At 49.2% G+C, this 13,284-nt stretch overlaps 2 protein-coding genes across 4 annotated transcripts; both read right to left on the bottom strand.

Moving 5' to 3' along the window:
• Positions 1-120: 120 nt before the first annotated feature.
• Positions 121-719, bottom strand: H257_06514 (hypothetical protein; the record flags this gene model as incomplete). The annotated part of the gene is made up of 4 exons (XM_009831759.1): positions 540-719; positions 431-488; positions 308-368; positions 121-253 (listed from the first exon to the last, which is right to left on the bottom strand). The coding sequence occupies exons 3-4, from the start codon at positions 358-360 to the stop codon at positions 121-123; spliced, it is 186 nt and encodes a 61-aa protein (XP_009830061.1). The 5' UTR covers positions 361-368; positions 431-488; positions 540-719.
• A 1,152-nt stretch (positions 720-1,871) lies between these two features.
• Positions 1,872-12,943, bottom strand: H257_06513 (hypothetical protein). Of its 3 annotated transcripts, XM_009831756.1 has the most exons (14): positions 12,384-12,943; positions 11,579-12,311; positions 10,855-11,004; positions 9,710-10,798; positions 8,332-9,213; positions 8,083-8,130; positions 7,859-8,004; positions 6,486-7,430; positions 4,710-5,127; positions 3,668-4,060; positions 2,562-2,809; positions 2,382-2,472; positions 2,178-2,249; positions 1,872-2,082 (listed from the first exon to the last, which is right to left on the bottom strand). In XM_009831756.1, exons 1-14 carry the CDS (start codon positions 12,842-12,844, stop codon positions 1,900-1,902), a joined length of 5,859 nt encoding a protein of 1,952 aa, XP_009830058.1. In that variant the 5' UTR covers positions 12,845-12,943; the 3' UTR covers positions 1,872-1,899. The 3 variants fall into 3 exon arrangements, with proteins under 3 accessions (XP_009830058.1, XP_009830059.1, XP_009830060.1); XM_009831757.1 differs by having other exon boundaries at positions 1,872-2,249; XM_009831758.1 differs by lacking the exons at positions 1,872-2,082; positions 2,178-2,249; positions 2,382-2,472 and having other exon boundaries at positions 2,500-2,809.
• Between the last annotated feature and the right edge of the window lie 341 nt (positions 12,944-13,284).

The following is a 13,284-nucleotide window of genomic DNA, read 5'->3' as shown; positions in this document are numbered from 1 at the left end:
ACGTTCGCAAGCGACGTATGCCAAGAGGTTCATATATTATCGTCGTAAATCACTTGAGCACAGCATTCAACGCCGGGGTTAACAGGCACTTGAGCCATGACCCCGTCGTGGAATGAGTTGCTAGATGGTAGAACGGTCGATACGTGGTTGTAGAACGTACGACAAAAAGTGAAACACGTCGGAGAGTACGCCCAAGATGGACGCGATGAGGCTGAATCCCAGCGGAAGCGTCAACGACAGCGTGGCTTCTCGGCTACATAACGGAATCTATCGTCAATCGTTCGATTGCTGGATCCAATCTACGTACGCGCAAACGGTAGCTCGTGTGGCGATGCCAGGGCTGCACTTGGTATAGTTCATCTTAGTTTCTGTGGGCGGAATGGATTCGAGACATATAGTTATGGATGCAGCAACTTGAAGATGGACGAACCAGTGGAGGAAGAACTAGTCCGACGTCGCGACCAAGTGGTGTCCGCATTTGCTGCATACTGCATCCCACGTCAGTTGGGCGCATGAAGAGTCAAAAGGTAGGGACATACCTCGCTTGGCTTGACGTTCAGAAGAGCAAGGACTTCCGTCTGACGGTGCTAGCCGCGCGCTACGTTGCGGCCATCGACGGACGTAGATTAATAGTATGGTCGGTGTCCTTCGTGCAAGTTTCGATGGCCAATGAAATCAAAGGTACAGCGCCAGGGGGTTTTGTTTGGCGCAAACACGTTGACATGGTTTGAAATGCTTGTCAAACCACTTTGACACACTAAAAATAGTTCTTATTCTACTTCCAGAAGTCGCTTTATTACTCCGGAGTATTCCGATTTCCTATGACTGCGCCGAGCCGTTGGATTGGCTAATATGCTCTACACGTTTTAGCAAAAAAAGCAACGAGTTAAGTGAGATTAACTCATCCCTGCAATCGTCATTTGACAAAAAGGACATTAGATTGGCTTAAATTGAAACGGACGGTCCCCTTGGCCAATCAAAAGTCAAGATCCATCGTCGTCCAAGGGTCGCATATTGTTGAATTCGCCAACCATCAAGAAGTGTCATTTTGAACCGTGGGCATTCCTGCAAGGCTGCTTGCTACCTCACTGCTGGACCTTCAAATGATACTGCGCCATCATCCCCAACCTCCACGACCTCGTCCTGGCTGAGCGCCATTGCCCTTGCAGTGACGCAGCAGCCATTGTGGGCCTTTGTTTTCCTGTTGTGCGTGTACATGAATGATGTACTCGCTCCACGCCATGCCTTCGACAATGCGGCTCGCGTTGGCTCGATGGACCCAGCTCGAAGAACGCCTCACACAGGGGATATCCTCAACAGCAGTCGCCCAGTAGCAGGTACTGGGACCATTCTACCGGGAATACGCACCAAGAAAGCATCTCTCCCGGGTTGGTCTAGGCGCCGTAGCAACAACTGCGATGAGCAAGCCTCAGCAGTGTAGGTCAATCAACCACCGACAAGTAACATGACGAATGCAGGACCATTTAGTATACCTTGCATATGAATGTAGAGCCACGACGTAGCCGGATAATCGGACACCTCAACCTGACTCATACCGTTCGATCGTGAATACTAGTAGTTATATTGTCCTTTCATCCAAAATTTGGATTTATGTGCTGATTCGTCAAATCCATCGATCGATATTTTGTACTGACTTTTGTATATAAAATAGAAGACCAGTTTTCACACTAATATATAAGTCACACACTAAAATGGTTGAAGCGAGGTTTTGATTGGCCACTTAAATAGCAGGTGTTCTGGGTTTTGATTGGTCTGCCGATATTTGGTCGATTGAATCGACTGGACAATGCTACAAGTACTACGGAGTACTACGGTGGATTGGTAGAGAGTATTGTAGTAACGTTAGAAGTAGTAGTAGTAGTAGTACTATAGTAATGTCTATAAGCTGTGGCCTTCAGACGGGGACGACGGGATCTTGAACAAGCTCGTGAGCATGCTCTTCTCGCTGTACGGCATCGCATATCGCTCGATCACTTCTTCAATCAGCTTGCGCCGCGTCGTGTACGGCGCCATGTACCACTGCGTCTGCTGCCGACACGCTCGATTCGCATTCATCACCGTCTACACACACAAGTTAAGTACATGGGGGTGGTTTGTGCATAAAACTATCATATCGTTCGAAGGGTACTACAAGAAGGACAAGTAAGTGCAACAACCTGTCGAACGAGGTCTGGCAATTGCGCCTCGCTCACAACCATGCCAGTCATAAGCGGGCCAAACAGCGGCACCTACAGTGTACACCCACCATCATATATATATATATATTCGAAGCATTAGCATCACATAGTCCAATATATATATCTCATTATATATATCAAGAACAAGTGGATATATATATTGATACTAAATCTCCCACGTACGTTGGGTTTCGTAAGCACTTCGACCAGCACGAGGCCGTCGTACGTCGGATGTTGGAGCGGAAACAGCACCACTTGCACGAAATTGAAGTTGCTACCCCCACAAAAAGCGCATAAGAGTGTTGTACTTTGTGCCAAATCAACTAAAAACGGGGATGTGTACACAGTATCATCTATCTGCACCTCGTGATTGTGCTTTGATTGTACGCACGGAGGTTGTCGCTCCACACAACATGTACGTAGTCGTTGCCGACGTGCCGCTTCTTGTCGATTTGCTGCGGGTCGGCCTCCCGCGTCGGCATCATCGTCACCACATGAAAGATGAGCTCGGCAGTCGACGTCGCAAAGTACAGCGCCGTCGCGCCATTCGACAACGACTTGGGGTTCACGTCCAGGCCGCCTACAAACCCTCGATGCGTCGATAGGTCCACCTACTCCACGTGATAAGACGGACACATATATATATATATATTGTAATCGATTCGATTCGATGTGTTGGAGTGAATGCGCAGACCCAAATCGACACACAATCGACCGACCAATCAACACATTCGTGGCTTTTCAATCGACCAATCAAATTTCAAGAAATTGTACTGCAACGAGCAGCCATAATACTTGGCCCTTGTGTACCATATTAGTAATTTCTATAACAATCCTCAGTTCTGCCGATAGGCACAAAATTGACCTCAAACACAGGCACTTTTCCTCGAAATGACAATATACATACATATTATCGATTTGATACAAATTTGGTGAGGGGGTGCAATCGAATCGCGCCGACCAAACCGATCCACAATCGATCTGATTGGTTGAATTTCATTGAGAGGGTTTTGATTGGTTAATAATTTTGAACTCATCTGAGGTAGCCAATCAAATCGATTGAAATTCCAACTAGAAACCACAACACAATGAAATTTCACTCGAATGCACAATAGATTGGAATTCAAACTAATGTATGCATATCAATGGACATGTCCACCAATATATATCTATATATATATCCTATGGATTCGGTATAAGTTTCCAGACGCCGCGGAATCGAATCACGAATCGACGCTATTGATGGGCTCGTCCAATTTAGGTGGATTTGATTGTCTCTTCCAGAAAGGACAAGTCTATTATTCAGCACTAATCCGAACCCTCCCACTGTGAGTCATAATATTGATTAGACAAACCATGCGAATTTCAGAAATATATAGCGAATATTCACAATATATGTGTACACGATACACAGAGAGATGGCGTAGATGCATATGCGTTTGCATTGGCAGAAAACACGAGCGCCGTACCTCCCAGCCCATTTGACGAAGGAATCGCTCGTACGCGGGGCTGCCGCGGTCGTTGCCGAGGATTTCCATCTGCGTCGACTGATTAGGGCCGACGTACACGACGCCAATCTTCATGGTCTCGCGGCTCGGCGCCTTATCCAGGTGCTTGAGCGACCTCTCCAGTTTAACGCCGTTGTCCAGCAGCTGCACGTCGTGGTGGGATGCCACCACGTCATTGGGGAGGATGCCGACGTGGCCGAGGAAGAGGCGGCACATGTCGAGGGGCGCGAGGCGGGTCGATGGCGACGGGGCCGAGAGGGCCGCGGTGGCCTTGGGGTGGAGCAGAGTGTTGGTCGTGGTGCTGGCTTTGACATGCAGCGTCTCGGCGCAAATCCGCACGTTCAGTTCCATCACCTATGCACGGCATTCGAGTTTGTAAAACCCCACTTGACACACATGTCCTAAAGATATATATATATATATATTGTGCTTGTAGCCAAAATATGGATATATATTTGCGTATATTCCGTAAATCAAGCGGTCGAATTGTTTTGTACCAACTTTTAGCTAGTACGACATTTTGCATGTAAAAATTCTAAAACGATTCACACTATTTGAAGTCACACACGAATTCGATGGTTGTTGCTTTGGTCGAGTGAGCATCCCACTCCCACTTCAAATCATCGACTTTCAAGATCTATATATATATCCAAACCTGTATACCATTCGATTGCAAAGCAGCAACCGACATCCACGTAAATACATAAATATATATATAGATAGATAGATATATGGAAGACATGTATTGTGGATTCGGTACAGATTTGCAGACCCCGTCGAATCAAATCGACGCTATTGGCTCATCCAATTTCGAGTCGATTTGATTGGCTCTTATAGAAAAGCAGACAAATATATTCAACCAATCAAAACTCCACCGTGATTCAATATATTTTGATTAGTCCACAAACCACGCGAATAATTTTGGACGTTTATAGCGAATAGACACAAACTTATATAACAATACATCCCACTACTGCTAGAAAAACACACAGGTCAGTCATACATTGAACGCATCGTAGAGCAGCAGTTGATGCGGAATCGGCACGTTGGTCGTCCAAGCGTCTCCTCCGTCTGGATGCGACGGCAGTTGCTTCCTCGCGAGGTGGTCGTTCAATGATACAATGAAGCGATCGAGGAGGCCCCGTCCGTTGCCGTCGTCGAAGCCCAGCGTGGCTTCCACCACGTCCAGGGCAGGCTGAAACAGAGTCAGCGGCAGCACCTGCTGCTGCTGTGGTGGTCGGCTGGTACTTGCGTCCTTTGACGCAGCTACTTGGATGGCTTGCTGGACTTTGGAAGCGATGCCGTACGGGAACTTGACGCTAAAGTTGCTTTCGCTGGACAAGTACTCCCAATACAATAAACTCGCTTGGCTTAGTCGGTCGTTCCCGTCAAACGAACGCTCGTACTTTTTCAGGGCGTCGCTACGTACAGAAATGCGTTGGTGAGAACTTGTATATACATCGACTCAATCCACAACATATAATGTCATATCAACCAATATGAATGATAAACAGTCTATCATGCCCTGCTCAACCACAAACCCCAGGCTTAGCTACTATTGGCTTAGCTCGTGTCACTAGTGCTAATTTATATCCTACTATTGTGAATTCGCTAAAAACTTCCAAAACTCGCGTGGTTTATCTAATCAATATTGAATTACGCTGGGAGAGTTCGGATTGGTTGAATATACTTGTCCATTCTGTAAGTTGAGCCAATCAAATCGACGCAAAAATGGATTAGCCAATACCGTCGATTCGTGATTCGGCGGCGAGATCATTCGATTCAACGGGAGGGTTTGGAAATTGTACCAAATATACCACAATAATGTTGTGTGTATACATACTCTTCTAAACTGGAGCAACATAGGAGAATGAATCGACGACACGACCAAAAAAGTAGTACTCAAACATCGGTATAAACGTATTGAACCCATCCAGGACACCCTCATCAACGTCAAATTCGTGTACGACTTCGTGGTGACTTCAATTAGTGTGATACTTCCAATCGCCACACGATACCTTTTTAAACATATACAAAATTCTGTACAAAGAATCAATCGATTTCGCGAGTGAGCACAATGTGTCAACAGACAATATTGCATTGTATTTATTCTACTCTGGAGCGACAGGGAGAATGAATCATCGACACAACCAAATGGACACAAGAATCATCGGCAGAATTAGGACCTAGCCAATCACATTGCAGGAAACAACCATCCTCCTCAACGTCAAATTAGTGTGTGCCTTCAATTAGTGTGATACTTCCAATCACCACAGCACAAAACTTTTGACATACAACAGTATTCAGTACTCCAATGCATCGATCGATAGATTTGGCGATGATTCAGCCCAAAAGTCAACCAAATTTTGGATCAAAGGACAGACAATACCAGAATTAGGACCTAGCCAATCAGATTGCAGGAAACAACCATCCTCCTCAACGTTGAATTAGTGTGTGACTTCAATTAGTGTGATACTTCCAATCACCACAGCACAACACTTTTGACATACAACAGTATTCAGTACTCCAATGCATCGATCGATAGATTTGGCGATTATTCAGCCCAAAAGTCGACCAAATTTTGGTTAAAAGAAAGACAATACCAGAATTAGGACTTAGCCAATCAGATTGCAGGAAACAACCATCCTCAACGTTGAATTAGTGTGTGCCTTCAATTAGTGTGATACTTCCAATCACCACAGGACAACACTTCTTTTGACATACAACAGTAGTATTCAGTACTCCAATGAATCGATCGATAGATTTGGCGACACAATACCAGAATTCGACCAAGTAGCGGCCGCGGGGGTCCTTGTCCTCGGCCAAGAACGATTTCAAGTACGCGTAGCACTCGTCGTCGTGGACAAGCCGCTGGAAGAAAGAAAACCCGGGCTCGGCCGATGCATCTTTGTGCATGGGTCCCACGCGCGACCTCGTCCGGCGCTCGTCCCACTCCATGTCCAAGTACCGCTGCATCGTGTACCGTCCACCGAGCAGCGTCTTGTCGATGAGGTCGCCGCCGCAGTCGCGGTACTGCATCGGAATGCTGTCCACGAGAAGCTCGAGCAGCGACCGTTCATGATCCAACGACCCAATGTACTCGTGATCGGCGTCAATAGTAAACAAATCGCAAATCGGCAACGGGGGGGCTTTGTCGTCAGACGCATCGGCAGTCGACGACGTCGAACGCGAGTCGTCGGGGACGGACGTGCCAAATGTGGCGCGGCACTGACACACGTACACGTCAAAGTTGCTGCCGGGAGCGGTCAAGCCAGGGTGGGATTCACTGTGGAACATGTATCGCGGCATGGACGGCAGCGTGTTGCCTTTGACGACGACTTTGTTGGCGACTGGAAACGGAAGCAAAGTCGGGGGTGACGGAGGAGTCGGTGCCACGCTGCTGCTGCTACTAGTAGGCACCACGCGACCGCCGCAGATGCTGCACATGTTGGACGCTGGCACGGGGGGCATGTTGGCGTGCACCACCGCGTGGTCCATCACGACCTCGAGACGCTCGCGGCGGTCGTGTTCGGAAACCAACGGGCGGTCCCACGGCTGCTGCACTTGGTCCAGACGAGTGGGGGCTTCCACCGACGGGATAGGGGGGGCCACATGATGACGACTGACCAGATGTTCCGCAGATACACCGGGCATGACGACCGCATCCCATGTAAACGTCCCAGTGACATCCCGCACCACGATGCGCGCCGTTGCCGCGTCCACGCTACATGCAAAAGTGACGATCGTCGGCCCAACACAAGTCAACAGATCCAAAGAAGTCGACCATGCATATATCGGAATTGCTCATGTTTTCGATCGACGCTATTGGCTCATCCAAATGTCCATGGATTTGAGACAAGTATATGTATTCAACCAATCACAACTCTCGTGATTCAATCGATTGATTTGACTAAACCACGCGAATTGTGCAAGTTTATAGCGAATTTACAATATTTGTTGCAATCTCCAAATACGCAAAAGATTTGACCCAATCAGATTGCATCAAGTCAACCAATCAGAATAAGTGTGTATGACTTAACATAGTAGTGTGATGAGCATCCACACAGTTTTACAATATTCCATACACAAAATCCACCAAAGTGCAAATGTTGGCTGAACGATATATAAATATATATATAATCGTGGTCATACCTTCCCACCACGGTCAACACGAGCGAATTCAAGTAAACAAAGCTCAGAGACGTCATGTTGTCGTTGGCTTTGTCGTCGAATTCGGTGCATGTCGACACGAATTGGTCAATGCCGGCCGGCGACGGGAACCCATGCAAATGGTGCAACTATCTCTGCATATCATTCCTTGTACAACATATCATGTTGCAATATATACTTCAATATATATATATATATATCCATACCAGGTGCATCAAAAAGCCTTCTGCCGCTGCCGCAATGTCCGCAAAGCACTATACAACCAAACACGCTGTCAACAATAACACATCCACACATCTATGCAACACCCAGGATACAATAGTAGCAATACTAGTACTACAACAGTACGAATACTACTATCCTACGAGTACTACTGTACGAATATTACTATAGAGTACTACTGAGTACTACAGTACGAGTACTACTACAGTACTAGTAGTCGTAGCCGAACCCACCTGGAGCGATGTCTTGTGTCTGTCGGGGTCAAGCGACACGCGCATGGCAAGTCCAAGGAACAGCAGCGGCGTGTCCATGTTGCGTTTGCGTTTACGTGCGTCCTCGACGGCCGTCTGCCACTCGGACGTCGTGGGGATGCTGCCGATAAGCGCCGCCTCGAGCGCTTGGAAGAGCAGCTTGAGCACGGCGGGGTCATCCAGGAGCGACGTGCATCGCATTAGCCAGTCGGTGAGTCCTTCAAAGATGGCGCGGCTCTTGTTGGCGATCGTCTGAAGTCCGTCCCCAGACTGCTGCTGCTTTGACTGGTTCGATGGGATGTCCGACCCGCTCGGTTTGTCTGGGGCGGACCACGAATTGGATCGTTTCCGCCCTCTCGACATGGGCGGGGTCATGTCTTGGGGGGGATGATTTGTGGGCGATCCGTTGTGGCCGCGCTGGCCTTGGAAATGCAGCGGGGGTGCCATCTGATAGTCTATGGGGGGCGAACCTTCCAGATGGTCACGAATGACCGTGGACGCGTCTTCGACCTGCTGCTGCACGAGCAACGACAGCGCCATCACAATGTGCTGCACCAGGCCAGGCTCGTGGCTAAGTAACGTGGCATGGTACACATGCAATGCATGCACCGCGGCGAGGCCCGTCTGCGACAATGCAACGTCGCGGGACGCACACGTGTCGCAGAGGTAGATCACCAATGTCTTGACCAGTGGGTGCAGAAGACTACCTTGATCAGTAGTCGGCACCGAGTGCAGTTGGAGCACCACGAGGAGGTAGACGCCCCATAGCGCGCGCTGGCGGACTTCCGTCGACGTTGTCCGATGTGGACGGTCCTGCTCCAAATCCACGAGGCGCTGAAAGCACGTCGCTGCCACCGCATGCAACTAGACGAAGTGACATACAATGATCCAGGTACAGTATATATATATATATATATATATATATATATGTATTGTGTATATTCTAAAAACTGGAGCGATATAGGAGAAGGAATAAATCGACGACACAACCAAATAAATGTACACACTCGGGATAATTAGCCAATCACATTGCAGGAAACCATCCGCCACGTCGAGTTACAGGTCACCCAGTGGTTGGTACTTGGATTTGCATTTAGAATTTGTATATGGTATACACATTTCGAAGTTTACTTTGAGAGTATAACATTATTATAGTAGGACACTAGTAATTTGTATTCTTCCACAATATTTTTATTCTCAAATATGGTTGGGTACTGTGTGTGTGATACCAATGTATCAATCACCCCAGGGCACCTCATACAAAATTCAGTACAAAGAATCGATCGATGATCGATCTATATCCACACATCCAAAATGTAAAACCTCCACATACAAAACCCAAGACAAGGCACTTGTTTACCTCGACGTCAAACTCGGCCAAGTGCGGCAGCACCGTGTCGCCACTGCCAACTCGTCCATGGGTCGACGCAACGTCGTGGAGCTTGGCGCGCCAGCTTTCGTGGATGACGTGCGGGTACTGCCCCGGCAATGCCAGCATCCCAAACAACAGCTCGACGCACGCAAGACAGTCGGCTTCCGAGCTACTACCACCACCAGATGACGACAAGGACGTGTAAAACAGCGTGAGGGCGTCGATCGCGTGCAAGAAGGCGGGTACGAGCACGTGGATGCCCGGGGCGCATCGGCCAAACACGGTCGACGCGTGTCTGATGACTGTCGAGAGGACCCGGATGTTGGTCGTGTCTTGGAGCGCGGCGTGGAGTACCCGGCAAAACATGGCGACGTGGGACGGCAGCAGGACATCGCGGCCCTTGGCGGTACACACGAGACAGAGTGTTTCCAACGCGATGGCTTGAGCTGCGTCGAAGTCGCGAGACATGGGCATCTCGCACGACGGAAGGAACCACTCGCCAAAGAGACAGAGGATGGTGCTGGGCGAGATGCCGAGCGCGGGGACGTGGAGGACCCAGTGGGACACGATGTCACGGACGCTGGTCTGCACGGCGAGCAGCAGGTGGGGCTTGAGGCTCGACAGTGTCGCAGACGGACTCATCACGTGCAGGAGGCGGTCGAGGACGATCAGCGCCGCGTCCACGGTCGGCGCGACTTGCTGCGCCACAAACGTCGACGTGAACGCCACGTCTTTGGCGTGGTGCAAGTGATGGTCTGTCGTCGGAGGGGGCACCTTGTCTGACGAACCCGATGGAGGGGGAGTGTAAAACCACTGGACCAGGGCCGAGATCGCAGTCACTTCGACCTTCCACCGCCGGACGAGCTCGGCCGCAAATGCCGCCGACACGGACGGATGTGTGAGCCACTTGCGCACCATCGTGCCGAGCTCAGCCCACACGTCCACCGACGCGCCGTTCGGCTGTACCATCCCATGCATCCACGTGTGAAACACCGCCGCGACCATCGGCACCAAGATGGATGGACCAGGGGGCGTGTCTCGTAAGAAGAAGGATGCGTCGGTTGTGGCCAAGATGGCCTAATGAGTGGTTATAGATAAATATATGGTTGTGAGAATATATATATATAGAAGACCTTGCGGAGGACGGCAAACGAGTGGATGTGCAATGGCTGCTGGGAGAGCAACTCGAGGAGGTCGACGCCGACGATGAAGATGTTGGCGTCGTCAAAATGCACACTCGGGTGAAATACTTGGGACACGTGGGCGATGATCGCGCGGTGCATCTACAGAAACTTGTTTAGGGTACAAACCAACAATGCTCTTGCAAATTTGGAGTCGCATGTCCTTGGCAATATCGGATTCGAGAAAGGTAGTATTGTACAACAATATTGAAAACACAATAGTCAGTACGAGAGTACGTACGTACGTATATATATATATATATATGGTTTACTAGTATATATATATATATGGTTTACTAGTATATATATATGGTTTACTAGTATATATATATGGTTTACTAGTATATATATGTTTACTGTTTGGCAGTAGTCTATAAATTCCCATCAAGAAATTCAATATACATATATACATTGTGGATTCATTATATTTGAAATCAAAGCATGAATCGATGTTGAGTGCGAATCCAATTTTGAGTGGATCTGATTGGCTCTTACAGAAGCGACACGTATATTCAGCCAATCAGAACGCTTGAAAATCCACACGACGTTTTTCAAAGTTTCGAATCACATCCTCCACGAAATCAATCAAACTACTCAACCATCCAATGTGAGACTCAAACAACTTGCATGTCATCTCTCTCTGAAACTCAATTCAGTTGCTGTGCATCGTTCTTACCTCGTGGAATGAGTCCTTCATGGCGGGGGGGATGTACTGCGTGCCTTTGCACAGCTGGGAGTAAAACTTGATGCCGTCGAGGATAAGCTCGGGGTCTCTGTACGCGAACCGCTGGCGCAGGGTCTCCATGATCACGTCCACGTACTCCTTGTGCACCCACAGCGCGTCCATAAACTTGGGTTTCGAGCGCAGTTTGTACAGCCATCGCGCCATCACGCGCTGAAAGCTCCCGGGGCAGTGGTGGAAGAAGCCAACCTTGTCGGCTTTCTCCTTGAACCCGACGTCAATGCATGTCTTGGGGTACAGAAGCGGCATGTACGAGTGCATGAGCACGTGGCACCAAAAGAGGAAGCGCTGGACGTCGACGTCCGAGATGTTGTCGCTGCGCTCGAGACTCAGGTCCATCACGTACTTGAGCATGTCCACAGGCTCTTCGGCCTGTGTCGGCCCCCCGCGCTCCCATCCGAGGACAGACCCGACCGTGTACACGCGGATAGGCAGCACCACGTTTGAGTTGCCGCTCGCATACGGCGAAAAGTCAATGGATTCGGCAAGGAGGTCGAGGTGGGAGAAGCCGAACCCGATGTTGACCGCCATGTCGGCCGAAGGCGGGATCGAGCTCGAAGCCGACGACAGAGATGGAGGGGGGGAAGGATTCGGCGTCAGCAGCTGCGCCGTGTTGCGCAAGCCAAAGTCCATGTCCATGAGGATGTCCGAGTAGAGCGCGAGGCACCTAGGGGGGTACCGCAGTATGCGTCGTAAGGAGTACGAAAAAAGCCGTCGAATATGGAGAAAGGATACACACCTGAAGGCGTATTTCTTGATGTACGCAATGTTGTCGGCCAGGAGAAGTTTCTGGAAGATCTGAAGGAACCGATTGTGCTGCCATCCCGACGCCAACAGCCCCTTGTTCGACTTGATCAGCACCTCCAACCCCTCAAACACGTCGGTCCAATCGTCGGTTTGGAACTTCTTGGTGCGCATCTTGTCGATGAGATTCTTCTTCTCCGGGGCAACGTACATCGTCTCCAGCTCGGTCAGGTACGCGTGAAGGACGCTAAAGAACATGCTGCCGTGAGCGACTTCACCCCAGAACAGGTCTTGTTGCTCGCTAGTGCTGGTCTTGAGAAACTCGAGCGCGGTCGCCAGCCGCTTCCGAGGGGGCTTGTCTTCGGCGAAGAACCGACTGAGCTTCTTCATGTCGAGCTGCGGATGCGATGATGCCAGGGCGTTACTCGACGCATTCGAACTGGACCCTAATTGCATGGGAGGAGCGTGGTCGTCGTCGTCGTCGAGGATATGGAGATGATGTCCTCGGCCTCGCGGCAAGTTGGGCGATGTGACTGAACGGCAAACAAATGTGGCAGACTATCGGCGCTCCGGGGCGCGTGCGATTCCTCGACTGGCGCTCCGGAGCACAGATATAGCACTTTTTGAATTGTTTCAAAATAATATTCTATTTTATGGCAAAATGGTTGCCAGACATAACCAAATTGCGATTTTCAAAATGGAGGTAAAAAGGTCCAATATTTTGAAATAATATCGCGTTTTGGACCCCTTCAACGAGTAAATCCCACGTGGAATTATTGGATTTGGGTTAAAACTCGTCAAGCCCACACAAAAATTTATATCAAATAATATTCTGACAGAGAATTCCCTGGGAGGTGAGAAAATATGTTCAAAATATTTGATATGACATCTGGACG

Source organism: Aphanomyces astaci, assembly GCF_000520075.1.
Source record: "Aphanomyces astaci strain APO3 unplaced genomic scaffold supercont1.13, whole genome shotgun sequence".
NCBI classification, from domain to species: Eukaryota; Oomycota; class Saprolegniomycetes; order Saprolegniales; family Verrucalvaceae; genus Aphanomyces; species Aphanomyces astaci.
Note: the sequence above shows the minus strand (reverse complement) of the source record. Positions and strands in the feature narration are given on the sequence as shown.